The sequence below is a fragment of the Entelurus aequoreus genome, linkage group LG27, assembly GCF_033978785.1.
Source record: "Entelurus aequoreus isolate RoL-2023_Sb linkage group LG27, RoL_Eaeq_v1.1, whole genome shotgun sequence".
Taxonomy (NCBI): Eukaryota; Metazoa; Chordata; class Actinopteri; order Syngnathiformes; family Syngnathidae; genus Entelurus; species Entelurus aequoreus.
In genome coordinates, this window is record NC_084757.1 from 3399173 (window position 1) to 3424662 (window position 25490).

The following is a 25490-nucleotide window of genomic DNA, read 5'->3' on the forward strand; positions in this document are numbered from 1 at the left end:
CTGAGCCACAGGTTTACCTGTACCCGCTCCTAAGGTCAAAGTTACCAGGCCTTCGGTGGTGATGTCATTAGCACGCACAGATGTGAGAGCCTTTGAAACACCACCAAGGTGGAGTGGTACTTTAGGTGCTACAGAGGGTGTAGAGGTAGTTAACGCCCTCTCAAGGACATTAATTTTAATAATTCCTTTAGAGTCTGTATCAGTCAGGTCAACCCCCAAAACAACATAAAAGGGACGATGGGCACCACTTACCAGCGTATGTTGTCTGCATCCGACACCAATGGTTCAGGGTTGAGTCGTCACAAATATAGAGGTTATTACCACGGTAATAGCTATTGTGTCCCCCGTAATTAATCACACTGCACAGGTCAAAAAATAAGTATTGCTATCCCCTTTTACCCAGTCTATTTAAAGTCCGCTGTATGTTCTAAGACACTTGTCAGTCACTGTCATCGGGAAGGAAGGACTGAGGCACAAGAACAGTAGAACAAGCCTAAACACCAATCCGTCAGGAAATACTTCTGGGCGTAACATCCTGCTTTTCGTCTATCAAAATCAGAGTAATTCAGGTAACGAAACGGGGATAAACATCAAACTTTTCACTTAATATAACGACACAGATAGTTATGCTGAAAACAAGCAAGAGAAATTGGATAACTTCGAGTATAAAGGCTGGTCTCAAATAAGGATATACAATATAGAAGTTAAAAAGAGTAATATAGGTAGAAAATCTCTCTCTCAGCGTCGTCTTCTGGGCTGTAGGATTATGTGTGTGTAATTAAAGCCTCGCTCTTCTATGACCTAGAGGGGGAGAGGTTACTAGCACGGTCACCCCTTATGTGTGTTACTTCGTTAACACACACACTAAAAATGAGTCGTTTTCTGCTCCCGTTCTTCTTCAGCTGCCTCAGGCTCAAAAGGCACTGCTAGGGGGTCGAGTGGGGCAGATGATGTGGCTATGTCAGCAATGATATCCGCTGGTGATCTGTCAGGTTCTTCAGCAGGAGTGCAGAGGGAGAGGTGGTACCAGGTGTCCCCTTTACCAGCTAGTCGAAGGGCGTGAGACGTCCGTTCCACGACCTTGAAGGGACCAGTCCACCTGGGCTCCGTCCACTTGCGTTTGATGACCTAGATCTTGACCCTCTCAGCGGCCGGAAGGGAATCTGGAGTGGCGGGCTGTCATCCTCGTATCTGTACAGAAGAACTGGCACACAAATTCTGCATTTTTTGTGTAAAATACCATTTTGGTTTTACGCTGAGTCCTCCTTCCATGGCGGCTGCTGGTCCTGGGCTGACCTGTATGCAGCTCATAGGGTGAAAAAACTCAAAGGGCGGTAAAACAGTTTTATTCACGGACCTTCGAATGATCATTAACGCTAATTGCAACATGTCAATCCAATTAAATTTGGTCTGTGCACAGATTTTAGCCAATTAGTTTTTAATGTTCTGGTCCATCCTTTCAACCTTACCTTGGGACTCAGGATGGTACCCCAAACCTGTGTTCTAGTCCGAAAGCCTTTTCGACCAAGGCTAAGTGAGTTTTTTTTTGTTGTTTTTTTTAAATGGTTGCCGTTGTCTGACCTAATCTTTTTGGGGAAACCATGTCGGGGTACTAGGTCATTCACAAGTCATTTAATTACTGGTTGCATCCTCTTTTGAGGCTGTTGTTGCTTCCGGCCAACCACTGTGATTGTCAACACAAGTCAGTACGTACCTTTTCCCTTGTACCGTATTGATCATATCAGTGAAATCAAAGACTATACATGGTTCACCCTCACCTCCTCCATATTCTAAATTTGATTTACTAAAGTACTATCGATGTGTAAAATCGTTATTTTCAAATTAAAATTAGTTATAACTTCTTACCCACGGGAAAAATGTTAAAACTATGGAATGTGTCAGAGTCGGATGATTGTCGATTTTGTTCCAAGGAGTCTGTATCTACCCTCACTCACCCCCTTCTGTTTCTGAAAAAAGGACTGTGTTAGTAATACTATCACTTTCAGAAACATCTAAGAAAAAGGTCAACTAATAGCCAAGTAGCGGAGGACAAGTCATGTTTGAGGTCAATGATAGTCTCTTTAGCCTCTGTGGTCCACTGGGGGGTGTTGTTAGGGCAGGGGACCCCTTAGCAATATCACAAATAACTCAACTCAACTAAACCCTAACTTTTATGTAACGTATTCAATATGGTGAAAGTAACAACATATGCTCATATTTATATTGTCACAAATACAAGAAAAATACTACCCTTATGGTGGATGCTTTAGCAATAGTATTTTGAAATTTTACCACACCTGGTGGCCCCAATAATTGATTAAGTCAAGCTCATGTTGTAGAAAGTCGAATGATGCGGACACGTTTGTTACTGAATACTTTCTATCAGACTTCTGCCATGGCAACTTTGTGTATGTAATGAGCAACTATAATTATTTGATATGCTTAAATGTGTAATGTGTCGTTTTAGCTCAGCTGTTGTGTAGCTGCTAGCTCCTCGTAGCCTACAGGTGTCTAAAGTGCAGCCCATAGTTATGTGTTTAACACAACTATGTGCTAAACCTAAACAATTGAAAATGTGGTATTTGGGTGTCGGTGTAATGTTTGGCAGCTACGCCGTGTCTTATCATTGGACCTAAGTTCTTTGGTTTTGTAGGCGAGACAGAGAGCAAGTGAACAATGTGGGACACAATTGTGTCCATCTTATACCATGCTAGCTGTTGCAAAGATAGGTCAACATGAGCAACCACACCTTGAGTTCCAACATATATAAATATACAGAGGAGTTAAAGGTCTCCTGGTATGAGTGTCTAACTGGTGATCATAACATATGGCGAGTCGGGTGGCAGAACACACGGAAGCATCTCAGCCAGTCAGGGTTTTCACTGTTAGAGCAGTTGGATGTCAGCCATTCCTGTTGTTTCAGGCTGTGGTAGGAGCCTTGGTAGTGGTGTCGCAGCTTGGTGGTTAAGCCGTCAGGTAACACCAGGAATGTTCCTTCTGTGCGATTTGAATGTCAGGGTACAGTCTGTAAAGGAGGTCCAGCAATCTGAACCGGAAGTGGTTTGGTGACAGGTAACCTTGTGACCCCAGTGAAGCCTTCGACCTTTAAAGAGGAAGCACACAGTTTCTTTGGTACCTCTGCATTCAGAATCGAATGGGTGGCGCCAGTGTCAATCACGAACTGATAACATTGTCGTTGACACTCATGTCCAGCAGGGGGCCAGTCTGTATCTCCTGCTGGGGCTCCTGCGGTGGGCGTCCTTTGCCACGCTTTTGTGTTCGTTTGTTGGCACTACGGAACCTTTCCCGTTCGAAAATGTTCACGACTCCAGTGACCAGGCTGGTCACAGCCGAAACAGTTTCCACCCCGGACTGGCTTTGAAGCATCGTGTTGTCCACCACCCGAGTCCAACCGTCTGGTCGCACGTCTGTTGAGGATTCTTTCCTCCACCTGTTGGAACTCAAAAGCAAGGTCACCCACTGCTGAATATATCCTAGCTGATCTTTGACCTTTTGGTTCTTTTAACCTTTTATTTTCAGCGATCTGTAAATTAAGGAGTTGCTTCCTTGCTGCTCTGTCATTAGCCTTATCATCCTCATCTTGAGGAAAGAGACTGCGCATAGCAGTAGCTATGTTTGTAACGTATGGTGTTATCGGTGAGGTCGAAGATTCAGCCATTAATCCTACTTGTTGTTCTGTATTTTTGCCATCTTGTGTGGAAACACAACGATACAAAATGCTTCTAAAGTCTCCTATTGATTTCTTCCCATTTCATTCAAACAACTAAACAAACAAACAAATAAACAAACTTGCAGCTAACCACAATCAACAGCATACCATTTACGAATACCTTCATTTGTCACTTTCTCATCTTTTTTTCACTTTCGTTTTCCTTTACAAACAACATCCTGTATCCATCTCTTCCTTACACTTCACACAATGTTTCTATTTTCTGTTCTCCTAGAAACCATTCACATAACGTAAGGTTATAAACATCCTTTTCCCATATTTTCTCAAACCATCCTCTTCACCCTCAATCTTCCTTCACCTGCTCTCTTTTTCTCTCTCTCTCCTTCTCACTGGAGTAGGAGGCGGTGGCCTAGTCAAAGTCTGGGCGGGTCGTTTGAATTGTCTTGCGCATGCGCGGCAGGCAAAACACCAATCAGTCTAGTCTGTCCTATTTGTCTCATTAATCATCGCTTCTTTTGCTGCATTTCGTTTTTCCACGTAATCCCCGTTTACTTTTATCATACGCTAAACTCTTAAATTCTCGAGCACCAACCCTGCCCTTTTTTTTTTTTCTTGACCATTTTCACCAGCGCACCCACACACACATGCACGTGTAAGCACTCACGCACACACAAGCAAGTGCCTACAGCCCTACGCACACACACCCACGCACACGTAAGCACTCTCTCTGCGTTTCACTTTACCATAAAACTTCCAGTTACTTTTTTATTTTATTTTTTATTTTACCAGACGTTTGAGTTCACAACTTTTCGAGTATTGTAAACTCCCTCTTAACCCTTTCAAGGAACGTTCTCTTTTCTTTCTTTTTTTTTTTTTCTTTTTTTTTTTTTTTTTCTTTTTAAACTTTACCTGCTAATTCCATTGTCGACAACAGTGCATTCAATGGATTATTAAACAGTAATGATTCATCACATTTTCCCCAGCCGTCATCACATTCTTTTCTGTCACACTCCTTGGCCATTGTGTCTATTTTTCCTTAATTTTAGCGCACACTAAAGTGTCGCCGGGACCTCACAACCGGGGAATCTTTATTGTATTTATTACAAATGGCCTCCAGCCGTGGAATTTATCATATGGTACAGAAGGGCCTCCTCCCGTACGTTTCTTAATTTTAACGCACACGTTAATGCCGTAGGGAACTCGCAACCAGGGAGTATTTATTGTATTTTACAAATGGCCTCCGACCCATCCTTAATTTGTGTGCACATAAAAATGTCAACAGGGATCTCACAACCGGGGAGTATTTACTGTACCATATGATGGGCATCCAACCCGTTACTCTTTTAGGCGGCGACCAACTACCCAGGGTGAGCCACACCCAACTATTAGTTCACTCGTCAATGAAACTGCCCGTCACGGTAATCGAGACACAATGACGTGAGTTGACCACTTATTTACAATTTTAATGCAATGGCAGGCTCGGCAAAAATGCAATCAATCTATCAAAATCACCATTCTGTGTCTGGGGTACAAAGCAGTGTTTAACTTACAGACTTCTGGGCAGACTCCTAATGCAGATTTTATCTAAAAAGAAAGGTTCTGCTTACCTTGAATTATGTTTTGGCCATGTGAGTCTGTCCAGAAGATTGCAAGAGAAGGTCCAATTGTCAGCGTGTCATCTCGGACGAAGCCCCCAAATTGTTGCGTTTGACCAGATGTTCCTCCAAGTGGGATGTAAAACGCTGGTCAGTCCCAAGTTCCTTAATGACATATCAACTGAACTCAAACGTACCACCAAGCACATAATAGGTATTTTGTAATTTTATTGTCAAAGCTTTGGCAATAATGAGACCAGCCTCGAACAACACATACAAATGCGCAGCCTCAGTTGATCTGAAAACTTCCCGGAAAGCCCTCTCCTCTTCAGTATCTCCCCCCGCCCTCACTTGTCTCACCTCAAACACATGCTCATTGTCTCTTATCTTGAGTCGGCCTGGGAAGCACAGGAAGGAGGAATTCCTCCTCTCTGCCTTCTACTTCAAGGCCGGCCCAAGTGCGAGCACTTTGTCATGGGATGAAAAGAAAAGCAAAGAGTACAATATGGAACATTAGCTATATGTAATATGACTATGAAAATTAATAAGTAACACAAAATATGGATATATGAAGATATATATACATCTTTCAATTGGCACTGTACTTTTCAATGAAGATAACTTTAAACTAGTCTTAACTTTAAAGAAATACACTCTATACATTGCTAATGTGCTAAATGACTATTCTAGCTGCAAATGTCTGGTTTTTGGTGCAATATCTACATAGGTGTATAGAGGCCCATTTCCAGCAACTATCACTCCAGTGTTCTAATGGTACAATGTGTTTGCTCATTGGCTCAGAAGGCTAATTGATGATTAGAAAACCCTTGTGCAATCATGTTCACACATCTGAAAACAGTTTAGCTCGTTACAGAAGCTACAAAACTGACCTTCCTTTGAGCAGATTGAGTTTCTGGAGCATCACATTTGTGGGGTCAAATAAACGCTCAAAATGGCCAGAAAAAAGAGAACTTTCATCTGAAACTCGACAGTCTATTCTTGTTCTTAGAAATGAAGGCTATTCCACAAAATTGTTTGGGTGACCCCAAACTTTTGAACGGTAGTATATATATATATATATATATATATATATATATATATATATATATATATATATATATATATATATATATATATATATATATATATATATATATATATATATATATATATATATATATATATATATATAATGTATTAATTTTTTTAACATTTATTACACACACTTAAATTCTGAAGAAATAAAGATTGTTCAAAGACCAGAATTGACGATGTGATGTATTTGTGACATGATGACTTTGGTCATATTTTTGCCAAGTGAAGTTCTGATTATTATAATATTGCCAACATTTTACAGTTTTCTTATGAAATTGTGACTTTTGTCAAGTAAAAATACGACCCTTTTTATAAAATTGACAAAATGTTGAGCTTTTCTTCTAAAGTTGCGACAGTTATTGAGTTAAATTCCAACTTTTATCATAATATTGCACAAATGTTTAGCTTTTCTTGTGAAATTGTGTACCTCCTCTACTTAACAGTCATAAAAAGATTACAACCCTCCCAAATATATTACACTATATATATATATATATATATATATATATATATATATATATATATATATATATATATATATATCCATTCATACATTATATTATTTTAATTTATTTTCCCATATAAAAATTACTTTTAAGGTCTGCCGGTCTTTATTTTGCAAAGTAGTAGTAGTGACTTCCTTGTTCATGTACAGAATCGGGTCAACTTCCTTTGTTTTCACTTTATGGAACTGCGCATGCAAGTGATGTCGAGGCCACATTGACTACGTTTACACTGCAGGCCAAATCGGATTTGTTAGAAAATCAGATTTTTTGATACACCGCAAGTAAAAAGTGTTTTTTTTAAAATCAGACTCCAATGTAACCGCTCACAGACCCCAATGTGGCCTCGACATCACTTGCATGTACACTTTGATAAAGTGAAAACAAAGGAAGTTGACCCGATTCTGTACATGAACAAGGAAGTCATAACTACTACAAAATAAAATAGAAGTCGCCACACCTCAAAAATGAGTATTTTTTCACGTGAAAACAAATTCAAGTAATAAAATGTAGAATATATATACAGTGGGGCAAACAAGTATTTAGTCAGCCACCCATTGATTGTCAATGGGTGGCTGAAACATGGCATAGAAAGTGTTACATTATGTGTTTGAAGCAGAAACATGGTGTAGAAAGTGTTACATTATGTGTTTGAAGCAGAAACATGGCGTAAAAAGTGTTACATTATGTGTTTGAGGTAGAAACATGGCGTAGAAAGTGTTACATTATGTGTTTGAAGCAGAAACATGGCGTAGAAAGTGTTACATTATGTGTTTGAAGCAGAAACATGGCGTAGAAAGTGTTACATTATGTGTTTGAAGCAGAAACATGGCGTAGAAAGTGTTACATTATGTGTTTGAAGCAGAAACATGGCGTAGAAAGTGTTACATTATGTGTTTGAGGTAGAAACATGGCGTAGAAAGTGTTACATTATGTGTTTGAAGCAGAAACATGGCGTAGAAAGTGTTACATTATGCGTTTGAAGCAGAAACATGGCGTAGAAAGTGTTACATTATGTGTTTGAGGTAGAAACATGGCGTAGAAAGTGTTACATTATGTGTTTGAAGCAGAAACATGGCGTAGAAAGTGTTACATTATGTGTTTGAAGCAGAAACATGGCGTAGAAAGTGTTACATTATGTGTTTGAAGCAGAAACATGGCGTAGAAAGTGTTACATTATGTGTTTGAAGCAGAAACATGGGGTAGAAAGTGTTACATTATGTGTTTGAGGTAGAAACATGGCGTAGAAAGTGTTACATTATGTGTTTGAAGCAGAAACATGGCGTAGAAAGTGTTACATTATGTGTTTGAAGTAGAAACGTGGCGTAGAAAGTGTTAAATTATGTGTTTGAGGTAGAAACATGGCGTAGAAAGTGTTACATTATGTGTTTGAGGTAGAAACATGGCGTAGAAAGTGTTACATTATGTGTTTGAAGCAGAAACATGGCGTAGAAAGTGTTACATTATGTGTTTGAGGTAGAAACATGGGCATGTGGGCACCACTTAAAATGGCTGTTGCTCTTCAAAAGGCACCGGCAGGGGAAAAAAACCCTGTGGTCACATGTTGCTGAGTAGTTGCAGTTGCACGCTACTATCTCCACTACTTCTCAGTCAACAGGGGGTGGGCCCGTCTAACTGGTTCCCCCGGGGGTGGCGGGGGGTCGAGCTGTGTAACTGGCGGCGGAAAGGGAAGGACGCCATGACAACTGGGGAAGTGATCGGGAGCGAGGATGCAAAAGTGTGTGCGTGCACAACAACTGGCCACACAAACCCACTTCCTGTTTGAAAGAATCGATTGAAAGTTGCTCAGACCTGCTCGCTGCTTACTCGCCACACCCCAACGCCCTCAGGCGGAGCGCGTTTTATGTTGGTAATATTTATCACAGCATTGCTACTAAACGTGTGTGTGTGTGTGTGTGTGTGTGTGTGTGTGTGTGTGTGTGTGTGTGTGTGTGTGTGTGTGTGTGTGTGTGTGTGTGTGTGTGTGTGTGTGTGTGTGTGTGTGTGTGTGTGTGTGTGTGTGTGTGTGTGTGTGTGTGTGTGTGTGTGTGTGTGTGTGTGTGTGTGTGTGTGCCTCAGAGGTGAGAGAAGAAAGTCGGTCTAGTACAATTTTTAAAGCCCATTTAAAAAATACACTGCAAAAAGTGAAATGTAAGTAAGATGAAATATCTCAAATAAGGGTGATATTTGCTTATTTTCTGTCTTAATTCTTCTCACTAAGCAGATTTTATGTTAAGAGTGTTTTACTTGTTTTAAGTGTTTTGGTCCTTAAAGATATTACAGCTTGTTGCTGAGATTTGATGAGCTATATTGAGTAAAACATGCTTGAAACTAGAATATCAACTGTTGCAACGCTGTGTCATCAACACTCACAAGTAGAAAACTACTTTTTTAAAGTCATCATTTCTTTTTTCAAGCATGAAAAAAAATCATGACTTTGACACAATTGTGTCTCATAATTAAAACAGATGACAGCCAAATGGACTTTGCTGTTTTATTTCCAATGAAACAATATAAAATAGGTACTCATATAGTAGTACAGTTGGCACAGTACAGTAAACTGACAGTTAATATTTTAAACATTTAACATGTGACATTTCTAACAATTTTGAACAGAAATAGTTCATGCACATTCAGATGAATTCTTCAAAATTACAATTAAAAAATGTTTTGCCGGGGGCGGGGCTGTATATATGCGCACTAATTGACTGAAAGAGCACGCACTTGGCGCGATGATGTCATGTTATCCATGGAAAAATGCATTTTTAGACCACTCTCGGGGTCTCCTAGCCTGCAACTGCAACTACTCAGAGTAACAAGCGGTTGCCTTGTTGCTAGGGATGTCCGATAATGGCTTTTTGCCGATATCCGATATGCCGATATTGTCCAACTCTTTAATTACCGATACCGATATCTACCGATATCAACCGATATATACAGTCGTGGAATTAACACATTATTATGCCTATTTTGGATAACCAGGTATGGTGACGATAAGGTACTTTTTAAAAAAATTAATCAAATAAAATAAGATAAATAAATTAAAAACCTTTTCTTGAATAAAAAAGAAAGTAAAACAATATAAAAACTAGGGATGTCCTTATCGGCCGATAAATGCGTTAAAATGTAATATCGGAAATTATCGGTATCGGTTTTTTTATTATCGGTATCGGTTGTTTTGTTTTTTTGTTTTTTTTTAATTAAATCAACATAAAAAACACAAGATACACTTACAATTAATGCACCAACCCAAAAAACCTCCCTCCTCATTCACACAAAAGGGTTGTTTCTTTCTGTTATTAATATTCTGGTTCCTACATTATATATCAATATATATCAATACAGTCTGCAAGGGATACAGTCCGTAAGCACACATGATTGTGCGTGCTGCTGCTCCACTAATAGTACTAACCTTTAACAGTTATTGTTACTCATTTTCATTAATTACTAGTTTCTATGTAACTGTTTTTATATTGTTTTACTTTCTTTTTCATTCAAGAAAATGTTTTTAATTTATTTATCTTATTTTATTTTATAATTTTTTTTTAAAAGTACCTTATCTTCACCATACCTGGTTGTCCAAATTAGGCATAATAATGTGTTAATTCCACGACTGTATATATCGGTTGATATCGGTATCGGTAATTAAAGAGTTGGACAATATCGGAATATCGGATATCGGCAAAAAGCCATTATCGGACATCCCTAATAAAAACAGTTACATAGAAACTAGTAATGAATGAAAATTTGTAAAATTAACTGTTAAAGGTTAGTACTATTAGTGGAGCAGCAGCACGCACAATCATGTGTGCTTACGGACTGTATCCCTTGCAGACTGTATTGATATATATTGATATATAATGTAGGAAGCAGAATATTAATAACAGAAAGAAACAACCCTTTTGTGTGAATGAGTGTAAATGGGGTGGGTTGGTGCACTAATTGTAAGTGTATCTTGTGTTTTTTATGTGGATTTAATAAAAAAACAACAAAAACGATACTGATAATAAAAAAACCGATACCGATAATTTCCGATATTACATTTTAACGCATTTATCGGCCGATAATATCGGCAGACCGATATTATCGGACATCTCTACTTGTTGCCTTTCCATTAAGAACAATAAACTAGCTTTTAGTGTAAGTTTGCTGGTTTCAAGAAATGTAATGCATATCATTATGTCAAGATAATGGCACTAGCATTTACTTAAGGTCAAGACTTGGACTGTGGCGTGGTTTGTTCCCCCGTGGTGCAAATGATTTGGACCAGACATCGCGTGAAGGTGAATACATTTTTAATTCTAACTCCAAAAAAGTACAAACAAAAGGCGCTCACAGCGGAGGTAAAAAAACTTGACTATGAAAACAAAAGTTGCACAAAGGCAGAAACTATGAACAATGAAACAAAAACACTAACTGTGGCGTTAAGAAACAAAAACTTACTTGACATGGAACTGAGAACAAGGCGTGAAGCAGAGTGATGAAAAAGTGTGCAGAGCATAAATGTGATGTCGCCAGAAAGACCAACAGAAAATGAAAAGCTTAAATAACACAGACATGATTAACAACAGGTGTGTGAGTCAAAACGTGAAACAGGTGCGTGACATGACAGGTGAAAAACTAATGGATTGGGAAGTGCACAACCAGGAACTAAAAAGAGTCCAAAAAATAAACAGCACATGGCCAAACAAAAACATGATCAACAGACATGACACTTAATTTAAGAATATTTTTCAACATATTGAGCAAAAAGGTCTCATATATATTTTTTTTCTATCAAGAAAAGTGCACTTGTTATTAGTGAGAATATACTTATTTTTGGGTTCATTGAAGTTAGCTAATTTTACTTGTTTTGGAAAGTCTTGACAAGCCAAATGTTCTTGTTCCATTGGCAGATAATTTTGCTTAGTTCAAGTAAAATACCCCTCATTTTTGTATTTTTTTTCTTGTTTTTGAACACTGACTTTTTGCAGTGTACCATGGCAAAAAAATTGTTACATAAAAATTGGAATAAAAGAGCAAACAGGTGTGAAATGTGAGGAGGAAATGTTGCAATAGTGAGACTAATGCGTCCCTGTGCGTTACATAATCAATTTTAAACTCCTTTTATTTGTTTTTAAATGTCTAAACAACCTCGCGCCAACATATCTCTCCGACCTCCTTCAGCCTTACTGCCCCACCCGATCCCTAAGATCAGCCGATCAGCTGCTACTGACGGTCCCGGACACAAGGCTGAAGCTTAGAGGTGACAGAGCTTTCGCCGCTGCTGCTCCCAAGCTCTGGAACGACCTACCTCTGAGTGTTAGACAAGGCTCCTCTCTTCCTGTTTTTAAATCTCCCTTAAAAACATACTTTTATTCCATGGCTTTTAACACTGAGTGATATCCATCCTGCAATGGCGCCCCATAATACACCTGCTGTGAACCTGTTTTTATATATATATATATTTTTTTTTATCGTGTTCTGTTTGTGTTGTGTTGTGTTTGCTCGGTTCTCGTATTATCTTTTAACCTGCCCATTGCACAGCACTTTGGCTACCCCTGTGGTAAATTTTAAATGTGCTTTATGAATAAAGTTGATTTGATTTGATTAATAACTAGGGATGTGGTACGATATCATCACAGCATTCGGGCCAAGGTATGATGTTATTGTGGTATACGTCCCCAAAAAGAGTAGTGTGTAAAATGAAGTGTTTATAACACACTTACTGTGATAATCAATCAAAATGTACTTATATAGCCCTAAATCACGAGTGTCTCAAAGGGCTGCACAAGCCACAACGACATCCTGGGCTCAGATCCCACATCAGGGCAAGGAAAAACTCAAACCAATGGGATGACAGTGAGAAACCTTGGAGGGGGCCGCAGATAATCATATTTTTACTACAAACAAGTATTTCTAAGTGCAAATAATTGTGTTTCAAGCAAATATTTCAAGGAACAACTTAGTTGATGTCTTTGAAGCGGACATTTTTTGTATCAAGTCTTAAAAATGTCAAAAAAGTAAACTAACCATGTAACTTTTAATAATGTAAATACCTCACAAACGGATTATTGAAATATATTTTCAGTGCAACTTGTCCCCCGCCCTGCCTGGAGCCTAGTCGATATACCGTGGCATTTAGAATACCGTGACAATAACACTAAGCTTGTTTTTACTCTAAAACTGCCATTGCTCAAAAATAATAACTTATAATCAACGGATAGATCTCCAGATTTAAGCATTGAAAGTAAAAATATTAGATATTGATATTACTTCTATTTTTTTATGAGTGGGGGGGCCTTTTGGATCCCGAGATCTTTTTTTAAAGCCTGATTTTTAAAAAAAAAGAAAATAATAATGAACCAAGCGCAATGTTATGCATTATTTACCTATTTAAAGCTTCAACTACTTTACAGCAAATATTCAATTTAGAAATATGTTTTGGGGAGAATATTGCATATATTGTGTTTTTGCCATAAAAAAAAAAGTTACCGTAATTTCCGGACTATAAGCCGCACCTGACTATAAGCCGCGCCAGCTAAATTTAGGGGAAAATACAGATTGCTCCATATATAAGCCGCACCCGACTATAAGCCGCAGGGTTTTGATGTGTAATTAGCGTAGTATATAGGGGTTCCTGCTACCACGGAGGGGATTGTCGGGACACAGATGACTGTTTGGGAACGCAAAGCGTCCCATTTATTAACTATAAATCTTTCAATCATTCAATCAAACTTTCACATCTTTGACATGGCGAACAGCATTCGTGCAGAGTACAAATAATACAACAGTGCAAAGTAATACAAAGTGCTCGCCTGTACGTTATCAAAATAACCAGCCTACGAAATATGAAAAGTCAGTCTTTAATCATTGTGTCATCGTCTTCCTCCTGCGTACTAAAACCACCGAAATCCTCTTCGTCGGTGTCGGAGAAGAACAGGCCGTAAATAAGCCGCACCGTTGTATAAGCCGCAGGGACCAGAACGAGGGGAAAAAGTAGCGGCTTATAGTCCGGAAATTACGGTATTTGAGGAAAAAAAAGAGGGCATAAAATGAGGCTGCTTGATGAATCAACATTTAATCGACAACAAGATTTTAATTCGTGTGATAACGCAGTGTTTCCCATAAACTGCCAAGATACCTGTGGTGGTGGGGGCGTGGCTATGGGCGTGGTCACCATGACATAATCGAGTAATTTGCATAATTTACTACAATGATATGATTTTCTCTAAAAAGGCTCAAAAAATGTATACTTACTAATTAATAATAACAGTTTTGTTTTAAACGTCCATCCATCCATCCATTTTACAATATAATTACAGCACTTTATGTACATATTTATATACAGATTTGAACAATAAGTTATTCACTTAAATATATTTATTAATTGTGGTTCTTACAAAAAATATATCTTATAAAATATAAAAGCTAAAATGTCTCATAAAGCTCTGCCCCTTTAATTAGTGCATACTAAATAATTTAACTTTAGCCTACTACTACAACCATATTATTTACCAGCAACATAAAGTGAAACAGAGGCAGAGGTGTCCTGCCACAGTCAGTAACAAATCAACAGAAAACAGTAGTGGTGGTAGATAGACACAGAGCTTCATCAAACATCTGATCCACTGAACAAAGAGCTCCAAAAATCTTGAACTTTAGACTGCCATCAGTTTTACTCCCTACACTTAACCATGTGTTTCCTACTGCCTGCAGACTTTGCACCCTTTGTTATATACACATGTTGTGTTTCTAATATAAATACATTTAATTAAGTCAAATACAAATAAGGCAACAAGAGAAGTATCCTACACTTCTCTTTTGTAAAGTAAATGTGAACAGCCGATATGGGCATCTACATCAACTATATGATTTGCCTGAGAAGCTGGAGAGGACAAAAAAAACGTAATTCTTTCAGGGTGGGCCGCCACAAATAAATGAATGTGTGGGAAACACTGATAACGTAACCGCAACAGGCTTAAGCAGGTTGGTTTTTTTTGCGTTTATTCGTCTCACTTCCAACAGGGAGAGAGTTCTCACTCTGTGCGTCGTACAGCCTGTTTAGCAGACGTAGAATGAACTAAAACGCAGTGAGCCCTCTTTTCAGCCACGAACAACCTTTGTTTGGGTGGGCGGAGAGCGAGACCACGTACATGACAAAAACTAGGATTACAAAGCCAAATGTCTCGTGGTGGTAATATTTCATCTCCAAACGGGATGGGCAATATAAGCCCATCAACACGGACAAAGTAGCAAGAATGCCGTGATGGCATGTTGATTTATTTAGGATAACTAAGTTATTTACCTTCCAACTACAGTACAATGGCAAACAGTTCTACAGTAACAAGAAATAAAAGGGTTCCTTGCATTATTACTATATATTATGATTACATTATAAACATTGTAGTTATTTCTTCAGTTTAGGTGCATGTTGACAAAAACTGAGCCAAATATGATTTAAAGTTATTGCGTATTTTTAAAAATGTGTGGCAGCTTGAGACAAGAATATGTTGACGGACAAGCTAAAAATAACGTGTCTTCCTTTACTCGTTATTTTTGCAGTTTTATGCATTTATACGTTTTAAATACAAAATTTTGCAATTTTGGACAAATAAATCTCAATTAGGTTTTTTCTCAATCGTGCAGCCCGAGCATAAAACATAAAAAATTAAGTTTGAGTATGAGCTAGGGTTGTACGGTATACCGGTACTAGTATAGTACTGTGGTACTATCCATCCATCCATTTTCTACCGCTTGTCCCTTTTAATGAATCAAAATGGTACTATACTCTGTTTGAAAAGACGACGACGCACCGTTTACGAGCAGAGGAGCATGTTCGGCAGCGCACACACACAGAGTACTTACAAGCAGACACAGTGTGTAGACAGAAAAGGGAGAATGGACGCATTTTGGTGTAAAAAGTAAAGATAAAGGTGAAGTTATAACACTGAAACACCCTCAGGAAGAGGTGCTTTAAGACATGGCTAGCTAGCTAGCGGCTAACATCCATCCACAGTGTTTTCGCTACTTCTAAATCACTAATCCTTGTCTCCATGGCGGCAAATAAAGTATGTTTCTTACATGTATCATTATCACTGGAGGACGAGGAATAGCCAAACATGCTTCACTACACACCGTAGGAGGATACAATAGCTCACCGGCGTCACAATGTAAACAAATACCAAGGGTGGATCTACACCTGACATCCACTGTAATGATACCAAGTACAGGAGCAATATCTAGTCGATGCTACTATGATTACTTCGATATTTTTTAGCGTCACAAAATCTTTTTTCATTTAAAAAAAAATAATTTTATATTTATAAAGTCAGTAAATACGTCCCTGGACACATGAGGACTTTGAATATGACCAATGTATGATCCTGTAACTACTTGGTATCGGATCCATACCTAAATGTGTGGTATCATCCAAAACTAATGTAAAGTATCAAAGAAGAGAAGAATAAGTGATAGAACAGAAAATAAGCAGATATTAACAGTAAATGAACAAGTAGATTAATAATCAATTTTTACACTTTGTCCCTCATAATGTGTACAAAATAATAGGTGTATAAATGACACAATATGTTACTGCATACGTCAGCAGACTAATTAGGAGTCTTTGTTTGTTTACTTACTACTAAAAGACAAGTTGTCTAGTATGTTCACTATTTTATTTAAGGACTAAATTACAATAATAAACATACACTACCGTTCAAAAGTTTGGGGTCACATTGAAATGTCGTTATTTTTGAAGGAAAAGCACTGTACTTTTCAATGAAGATAACTTTAAACTAGTCTTAACTTTAAAGAAATACACTCTATACATTGCTAATGTGGTAAATGATGACTATTCTAGCTGCAAATGTCTGGTTTTTGGTGCAATATCTACATAGGTGTATAGAGGCCCATTTCCAGCAACTATCACTCCAGTGTTCTAATGGTACAATGTGTTTGCTCATTGGCTCAGAAGGCTAATTGATGATTAGAAAACCCTTGTGCAATCATGTTCACACATCTGAAAGCACTTTAGCTCGTTACAGAAGCTACAAAACTGACCTTCCTTTGAGCAGATTGAGTTTCTGAAGCATCACATTTGTGGGGTCAATTAAACGCTCAAAATGGCCAGAAAAAGAGAACTTTCATCTGAAACTCGACAGTCTATTCTTGTTCTTAGAAATGAAGGCTCGAACACAAAATTGTTTGGGTGACCCCAAACTTTTGAACGGTAGTGTATGTTTCATGTACACTAACATTTTTTTGTTCAAATTAAGACAATAATGACATTTCAGAAAAGTATCGAAATACATTTTGGTACCGGTACTAAAATATTGGTGTGGAGACAACCCTAGTATGCAGAGACCTGAAGTTGATGTGTAGATATTTAAGTGTTAACATGATATTTTAACACTTTAACGACAGACCTATTTTGGTCCCTGGGACCAAAATTGAGGGGAGCCCTAATGGTTTTGAAAATGAAAATGATCAAAATGACCCCCGCATGCTTTCATGGTTCAGAAATGCAAAGGTGAAATGTGTCAGTCCACCACAAGAACAGGAATAAGACATGAACAAGGTTGTCATGCCAAACATGTTGCGAGTAGTGTGTGTGAGTGTGTGTGTGTGTGTGTGTGTGTTGTCTCTGGTGCCACTGCAGGAATGACCATGACTCACCGTCTAAATACCCCCAGTGTGCACCCCGGTGCGCAACAGGAGACTTGTGGAAAAGGGGGCGCTCACAATAGTAGTTAGTAACTTTGGCAGTGAGACCAGAAAGAGATCCTTTGTGGCTTCACTTCACGGTGGAACAATAAGCGACCCACCCCCCACCCCACCCCACCCCACCCCCTCGCCCAGGACCGTCAAGAAGTCCTCGGGGCTCGTGTTCCAATGATGTCCTTGATTAAAAACAGCTGTTTGGACATGGCAGCTGCCTTTGGGCAAACGTGCTACTGTCCTATACATAGAACATCCATAAAGTGTGGGGGGGTCTTAGACTACTGCTGAGTACCGTGCACAAGTCGGCTTTTTTGTTAAGTTGCAATCTTTTTATGGAGACCTTCTACAGCTACAAGGTTTTCTTATTGTCCTGTACGATTGAAATTCTTCAGCAGAGTAGTGGAGGGTTACATCTTCTGGAAGTGATGAAGGTTGGCTTGTTCTGTGTGTTGCTGCTTTTAGACATTACCCAGAAGTCTTAGTGGTAGAGCGGTGCGGCAATATGAGCCAGTACAAGCGTCTGCAGGGTCGCTAATTTGTCTCTCTGGATCTTCAGGAGCTGTTCCTCGTCAAAGAGTCGTTCAAAATACTTTTTTTGTTGATTATATATACCTATGGTATCAGTTTTAAGATAATATTGACAGACCGTTTTATTATCTTTATAATAAAGATGAGATAACTGTATAATAAAGTTGAGATATTGAAACCGTATTAGCCGACCTGGTGTGTGTACGTTTGAGCTACTATCAGAACAATGAACCAGAAAAGTGAATATCGTCAAATGAATGCAATTGGAAAAACCCACATCTGTGGTCCTCTCCAAGGTTTCTCATTGTCATCCCATTGGGTTGAGTTTTTTCTTGCCCTGATGTGGGATCTGAACTGAGGATGTTGTTGTGGCTTGTGCAGCCCTTTGAGATACTTGTGATTTAGGGCTATATAAGTAAACTTTGATTGATGAAAATGAATGAGGCAAAAAGGTCTTAGTGTAATATGTTAAACATATATTAAGGCAGACCTGGGCATTCTGTGGCCCGCGGGCCACACCTGGCCCTTTGTGCGGCCCGTGTGAGGCCAATCATAAATTACAAAATACATTTTAAAAAGTATCTATGTCGAGTGTGCAATACAACGGTGCTGCTTTTGTTTTGAAAAGCGTTATTTGTATTACTTCCGTGTGGACGTATGCTCGTGCGTGATTGTGAGTGAATGTGAACAGCTGCAATCACAAATTACAAAATAAAGTTGAAAAAACATCTATGTCGTGCGTGCAATACAACTGTGCTGCTTTTATTTTGAAAAGTGTTATTTATGGACGTATGTCCGGGTGTAACCTGCGAGTGAAGGTGCACATGCAGCGACAAGTGATGCACGGTTTACACCCGAGACGCTAAAAAGAGAAAAGTTGATGAGGAATGGCGTGTTTTCAACAAGACATGGACTGCCAAGCAACGTTCCCTCTAAGGTGCGCAATTGCGCACTGCTCAAGCGTCCTCTGCGCACAGCAAATATATGCCGCGCACCAAATCAAATCCCATCTGAATTCTAAACAAAATAAACACATTTATTCTGTGTAATTTTGCAATGCAACTTTGAGTGACAGTGACAACAAGCGGCCCTAACGGTGTTCGTCAACACCGTTCAATTGAACACCGTTCAATTATTGTAACGTCTATCGAGATGCTTCGAGGCCAGGAATTATATCCATCACTTTATTGAGCAAAACTGTTTATATTCGGACATAACCACACCAAAAACATGAGTAAAACAATTCTATCTCGAAAAACTAGTCATTTTCTGCCGTACAAACCAGGCCAAAACCAACTTGTCATCTGTCACCAACACGCATAGCACTAAACCACTGGTGCGTTTATGGCCACACAAAAAGTCGGACAACTCAAACACCACACAAAGTTACACTATGACTCCTCAGTCATACATGTGCTTATTCTACTGTCATTTATTATTAATGTTAATTTATTTATATTAATCATGGAAAGCTGTTACTAGAGAAAGTTACAGGAATGCACACTTCATCCTATGCTTACATTACAGTTTGAAAGAAGAAAAAAAACGCTTTGTTTTATTAGTCAACATTGCAAGTTTTTCTAAATTACATTTAACCGTTAAGCTTTTTTATTTCACTTTTGCTATGTTTTTGTTTATTTTGATGGTATTTTTAGAATGTGCCGTGGGCCTTTAAAACATTAGCTGTGGGTCGCAAATGCACACTTTTGACACCCCTGCTATATATAATAATAATTAAATGTGATAAATCTATAGATAAAAAGCAGAGCCTGGCGACGCATGCGCGTTTATCATAACTCTCTCTCTCTCTGTCTCTGCCCCTCCCTCACCAATGCTGCTGTTTGTTTTGTTTTTAACCCCTTCTTAACCCTGAACGTACATTGAAAATACACGCAACCCTAACTTTGAGGCGTTTAAGAAACTCCGCCCTGACAGCTCCGCAAAAGAGGACATGTCCGGTGAAAAGAGGACGTATGGTCAGTCTATCCTAGCCCGTTAGCTGCTAGCATGCCGTGTGTTGTGCCTCGGTGTGCATTGTTTACACAACGCGCGTTACGCTACTTAATATGTCCGTGTGGAACGAACCGAACCGGAACCCCCGTACCGAAGCGGTTCAATACAAATACACGTACCGTTACACCCCTAGTAATTTATAATAAAAACAATTATTTTAGACATTTTTCAATACGCCATGATAAATATCAATAATTATTAGGGATGTCCGATAATGGCTTTTTGCCGATATCCGATATTCCGATATTGTCCAACTCTTTAATTACCGATACCGATATCAACCGATATATGCAGTCGTGGAATTAACACATTATTATGCTTAATTTGGACAACCGGGTATGGTGAAGATAAGGTACTTTTTAAAAAAATTAGTAAAATAAGATAAATAAATTTTTAAAAAATTCTTGAATAAAAAAGAAAGTACAACAATATAAAAACAGTTACATAGAAACTAGTAATGAATGAAAATTAGTCAATTTAACTGTTAAAGGTTAGTACTATTAGTGGAGCAGCAGCACGCACAATCATGTGTGCTTACGGACTGTATCCCTTGCAGACTGTATTGATATATAATGTAGGAAGCAGAATATTAATAACAGAAAGAAACAACCCTTTTGTGTGAATGAGTGTAAATGGGGGAGGGAGGTTTTTTGGGTTAGTGCACTAATTGTAAGTGTATCTTGTGTTTTTTATGTGGATTTAATAAAAAAAAACAAAAAAAAACCGATACCGATAATAAAAAAAACGATACCGATAATTTCCGATATTACATTTTAACGCATATATCGGACATCTCTAATAATTATCGATCTTATCGTGATCCCGTTGTCAGCCGTCTATGTCCCAGTCCTACTGATGAATTATTATATGAAATGACTGTAGGAGCGCCACCTACAGCTCGGTGGTCGTCAGTGTTTTGATCAAATCCCAAAGTTTGCATCTGAAGCAAATCTGACGTTTCCTTCTTCCCTCCACAGTCAAAATCCTCCTGTTCTATGTCATCTTCTACGGATTCTTGGCCGCCATCTTCGTGGGGACCATCCAGGTGATGCTGCTCACCTTGAGCAACACCAAGCCCACCTACCAGGACCGAGTGGCGCCCCCAGGTATGTCATCAAAATGGCTCCAAGGTTGAAGCGAAGATGGCTTCGGCCATTTTGTCCTTCACTTGCCTGTCAGTGGCGCCCCCTCCCCTCCCCTGCCCCTCCCCTACCTCTCCTCCTCCCTCGCATATGTGCACGGGGGCTCCTCGTTGTGGTGTTGTTGCCACAGCGCCACCTCTAAGCTCATACAAAATGCTCTCTTAACGCGTTTATCTGGCGCTGAGGAACTGAGCGCACATTCGAGCCGCCGGCGGTATTTTTAGCGAGCCGCTGGGTTGATTTAAGTCGGCTGTCAGCCCGCCGCGACTGTTCTTCCTCGCAAAAGTGACTTTCCTGTCCTGCACAGTGGACGTATACAGGAAGGGGACTTCTTCCTGCTTTTTGCACAAGCAGAAGCCGCCTCTCACACTGGGACTCAAAGTTTCCATTGTGAAGGACTCACATGTGAAAGTAGGTGGGCGGGGCTGGGGGGTTGTTCACAAGGCCGGAGTGAAATTCAAGTGCGTGCGTGTGTGTGTGTGTGTGTGTGTGTGTGTGTGTGTGTGTGTGTGGGGCACGTGCACACCTCTCTGCGTTTGCGTAGTGAAAGACGAGCGAGCATTTTAAACACTTGTCTGGAGGTGTGTGAGCTTTTTTAGCACCTAGTGATTCCATTCCTTTTGACGATTCCATTCAGAATCAGTTCAGTTTCTCTGGAAGATGCATACGCTTACAATGTAACCATCACATATTTCCACTTGTTTCATCACAGCACGTCCGAAAAGGAGTAGGAAGACGCTGAGCTTATTTAATCCTACCCCTTTTCATACCATAGCAATTTTATCCCATTTCCTTGTTCTCTGTAACAGGACAGTGAATAAATAAATAATATACCATAATAAGTTAACAAATATTAAATACATAAAAAAGGGTTGAAGATAGGGGTGTAACGGTACACAAAAATGTCGGTTCGGTACGTACCTCGGTTTAGAGGTCACGGTTCGGTTCATTTTCAGGATAGTAAGAAAACAACAAAATATAAATGTTTTGGTTATTTATTTACCAAATGTGTAAACAATGGCCTAACATACATATACACACAGGGTCCATTGCCAGGGTTCATGTGGTCAACAAATATCAAATAAAAACTAAATAAGATAAGGCTCAGAATGTTTTTTTAACAAAACCTTTTTACATATAAAGTGCTTTTTTTGATTGATTGATTGAGACTTTTATTAGTAGATTGCACAGTACAGTACATATTCCGTACAATTGACCACTAAATGCAGGCATGTGATTTTTCCGTCTAAAGTCAGAATTCCGTCTTTTTTAATCTCGGGGGGAAAAAAAAAATTATCTCCCGTTTTTCTGTTTTTTTTCCGACCCTAAATGAAGATTCGAGACGTAGTTTGTATTACGCCGTAGTTGATTGGTTGATATGTTCCTTGTGACCAATCAGGACATCTGTTATGAATGATGACGTTAATAACGTCATCATTCATAATGGTTACTACGGCCATTTTCCATATGTAAACAATGTCGGTTCTCGAGAGAAAGGACGCTTTACGAGTAAAATAAATTGATAAACATGTCAAAAATAAGTTTGGATGGGACTGGATGGAAAGGGAAATCACTGATACTGTTGGAAAGAAGGAAGTTACGACTTTGTTCTGTGATTTTATTCGCAAAATCGATCGTCCCGGAAAGGTTTTGTGCACGTGGTGTCATGATAATATTGACTATGGATCACAAGGTTTCAAGGCTTTGGAAGTACATGCCAAACGGCAAAAACATATGAAACAACTTGAAGCAAGGAAAACAAACTTTTCACTAGCTGCTACTTTTGGATGTCAACCGAAAGTGAGCAAACCTTACGGACTTCATCTTGTTTACATCGACAACTGCCGTAGACATGGAGAGGAAAGATCCACCCACTTCAGTTGCAGACAGGGTTGTTAATAATGAGGTAAGCTAAAAAATATTTGCTTGCGAAATACGCATGTTTGTTTTAAATATTAACCAATTATTGCTTAGCGAAATATAAATGGGTTTTTCTAAAAATAAAAAGCCACGTGAAAATATATTATGAAATTACAGAAATTCAAAGAGTCGCATTATTGATTCCAGTTAACAATTTATTTGAAATAAATTTGCATAAAATACTATTTTGTAATATTAAGTTCTTATGTAGTCTGTTGAAACTATTGTCAGTGGTGTAACAATCTTGAAGGTAAATATTTTCACACTTGTTTCATGCAATATGTCAGTGTCCTCACATTATTATTATTTCCTATTTTCAAATATGACTAAACAATACTAAACATGTTGAATTATTTTCATGAATTTATATCCTATTTTGGCGAAAAGAATGAAATGTTTACATAACATTACATTACATGAACTGAAGTAATGTGGTAATACTGTAAATAAAGTGTAGATAATATCACTGATCAATGTGGATGTGAAATGAACACAAGATGTAAATATTAGTGACTAAATACTGTTCATATACAGTCATTCATTAGGATCATTGGGTTATGTATGTTCTATTAATGATGTTTTCATGTCTTTAAACACTCAAATATTTTCTCCCCTGCGCTCCTCGACTACGGTCTGGGAGCCGGAAGCAGGAAAGGTGCAACACATGTTTGACGTGTTGTCAGAAGCAGCTGCTGAACAATGTCGGCAAACCTCCGTCCTCCATTGTTGTATCGCGCAGCCAAAGTGTTCCCAAACAGGAGATCTTAACTAGGCAGGAGGGTCTTCCAGTCTTCCGGTCGCTGTTAGCATGTGTACTCGTTCGGTACAACTCCGAACTGAACCGAAACCTCCGTACCGAAACGGTTCAATACAAATACACGTACCGTTACACCCCTAGTTGAAGATGTTCATCATGTTTATTGTTCTGTGTACTTTGTGAACACTTGCAGTCTGAACGGTCTCTTAAACTGAATCATATTGATGCTTTGCTTAATCCATTTAATTCCACATAGAGATATGCTAAAGGTTTTAAGTGTTGTACGAGCACACATATGTATGAATTGATTTTCAATTCAAAACGGTTCTCGATTGAAAGCGATGCTCGCTATATATATTATTTGGTATAATAATTGTACCGAAACTTAATTGGAAGTTAACTTGACGCGTGTGCGCATTTTTTCCTCTTCCTCCCGGCCGGTACTTCATGACAGCGTAGATAACGTAATGTATGCGCGTGGCAGGGCAGAGATAACCAAACAGGGTGTGTGTATCTTCCAGCAGAACCCAGGCCAATTCTAAGGCGTTCTATTCTGCTTTAGAGGTGGAAAATATTTCTCTAGCAATACAAAGCGTGGGGAGTTTGACCAGGGTTTATTAAATCCAAGCCTAGTTTCTAGTAAACACTTCTAAAACGTTTCAGTTTTCTTCTCGTCAGATAAGATTTTGGTATATCAAAGGTAATATTTGACATGTTTTAGCGGTCTGGTCATCTTCAGAAAGGCCACCCGACTACTTCTAGGCGTGGGCAACCAGGCACCGGTCAGGGGCCGTACTTATCAAGCTTCTTAGAGTGCCATTTTACACTTAAGTCCTGAGAATTTGCGAAATTTAGTCCTACTCTCAAACTTAAGAATAAAAGCTTTTTATCAACGTTCTTAAGTCTAAGAATCACTCCTACTCTCCACGATATTTAAGAGACCTTCAGAGGTGTCTTAAGTGGTTAGGAGTTGCCAGCAGGGGATGGCACTGAGGCGAGAGAGACGTGCGCCAACATTCAGGGAGCGGAACGATGTCCTGGATTTGTTTGATGACGAGCAGCTGATCAAACGGTATCGTTTAGACAGAGCGGGTATTATTTTTGTCACAGATTTAATACTTTTCGATTCCATGTTGATTTCTGCATGTGGCTGCAGTGGGCTAGTATATATAGAGCCACCCACACCAGTTTCAAATTAGTTGCCTAATTAATGAATTGGAAAGAAAATGTTATGACAGTAGCGTATGTGTGTGGCCGTGAGGTGAGTGACGTCAGTGAGTGTGTGGGCGAGAGAAGAGAAGAGAGGGAGCGGTAGCGTGAGTGCCGGCGGGGACTAGTTTGTTTTGTATTATTTTGTAGTTTATTGTCAAAATATACACTCCCATTGTCCAATTAAATATTTCCAAGATATTTCTTTATTCTTAGACAAGGGATTCCCTTCCGTGATTGGTCATTTCTATGGACACAGAAATGACGTCACCTAAAATTGCGTGTATGGCACATAGTAATGTCGTAATTCAGCTCTGAGTGTGACACTTAAGATTC

The 25490-nt window shown here is 39.0% G+C and overlaps 1 protein-coding gene across 1 annotated transcript in view; it reads left to right on the top strand.

Annotated features, from left to right (window-relative positions):
- The window catches only part of atp1b1a (ATPase Na+/K+ transporting subunit beta 1a), a 181571-nt gene that overhangs the window by 9795 nt on the left and 146286 nt on the right, over positions 1-25490 (top strand). Inside the window, exon 2 of the mRNA XM_062038550.1 lies at positions 21104-21232. Coding sequence (XP_061894534.1) covers positions 21104-21232 — 129 coding nt within the window. The remainder of the gene's footprint in view (positions 1-21103; positions 21233-25490) is intronic.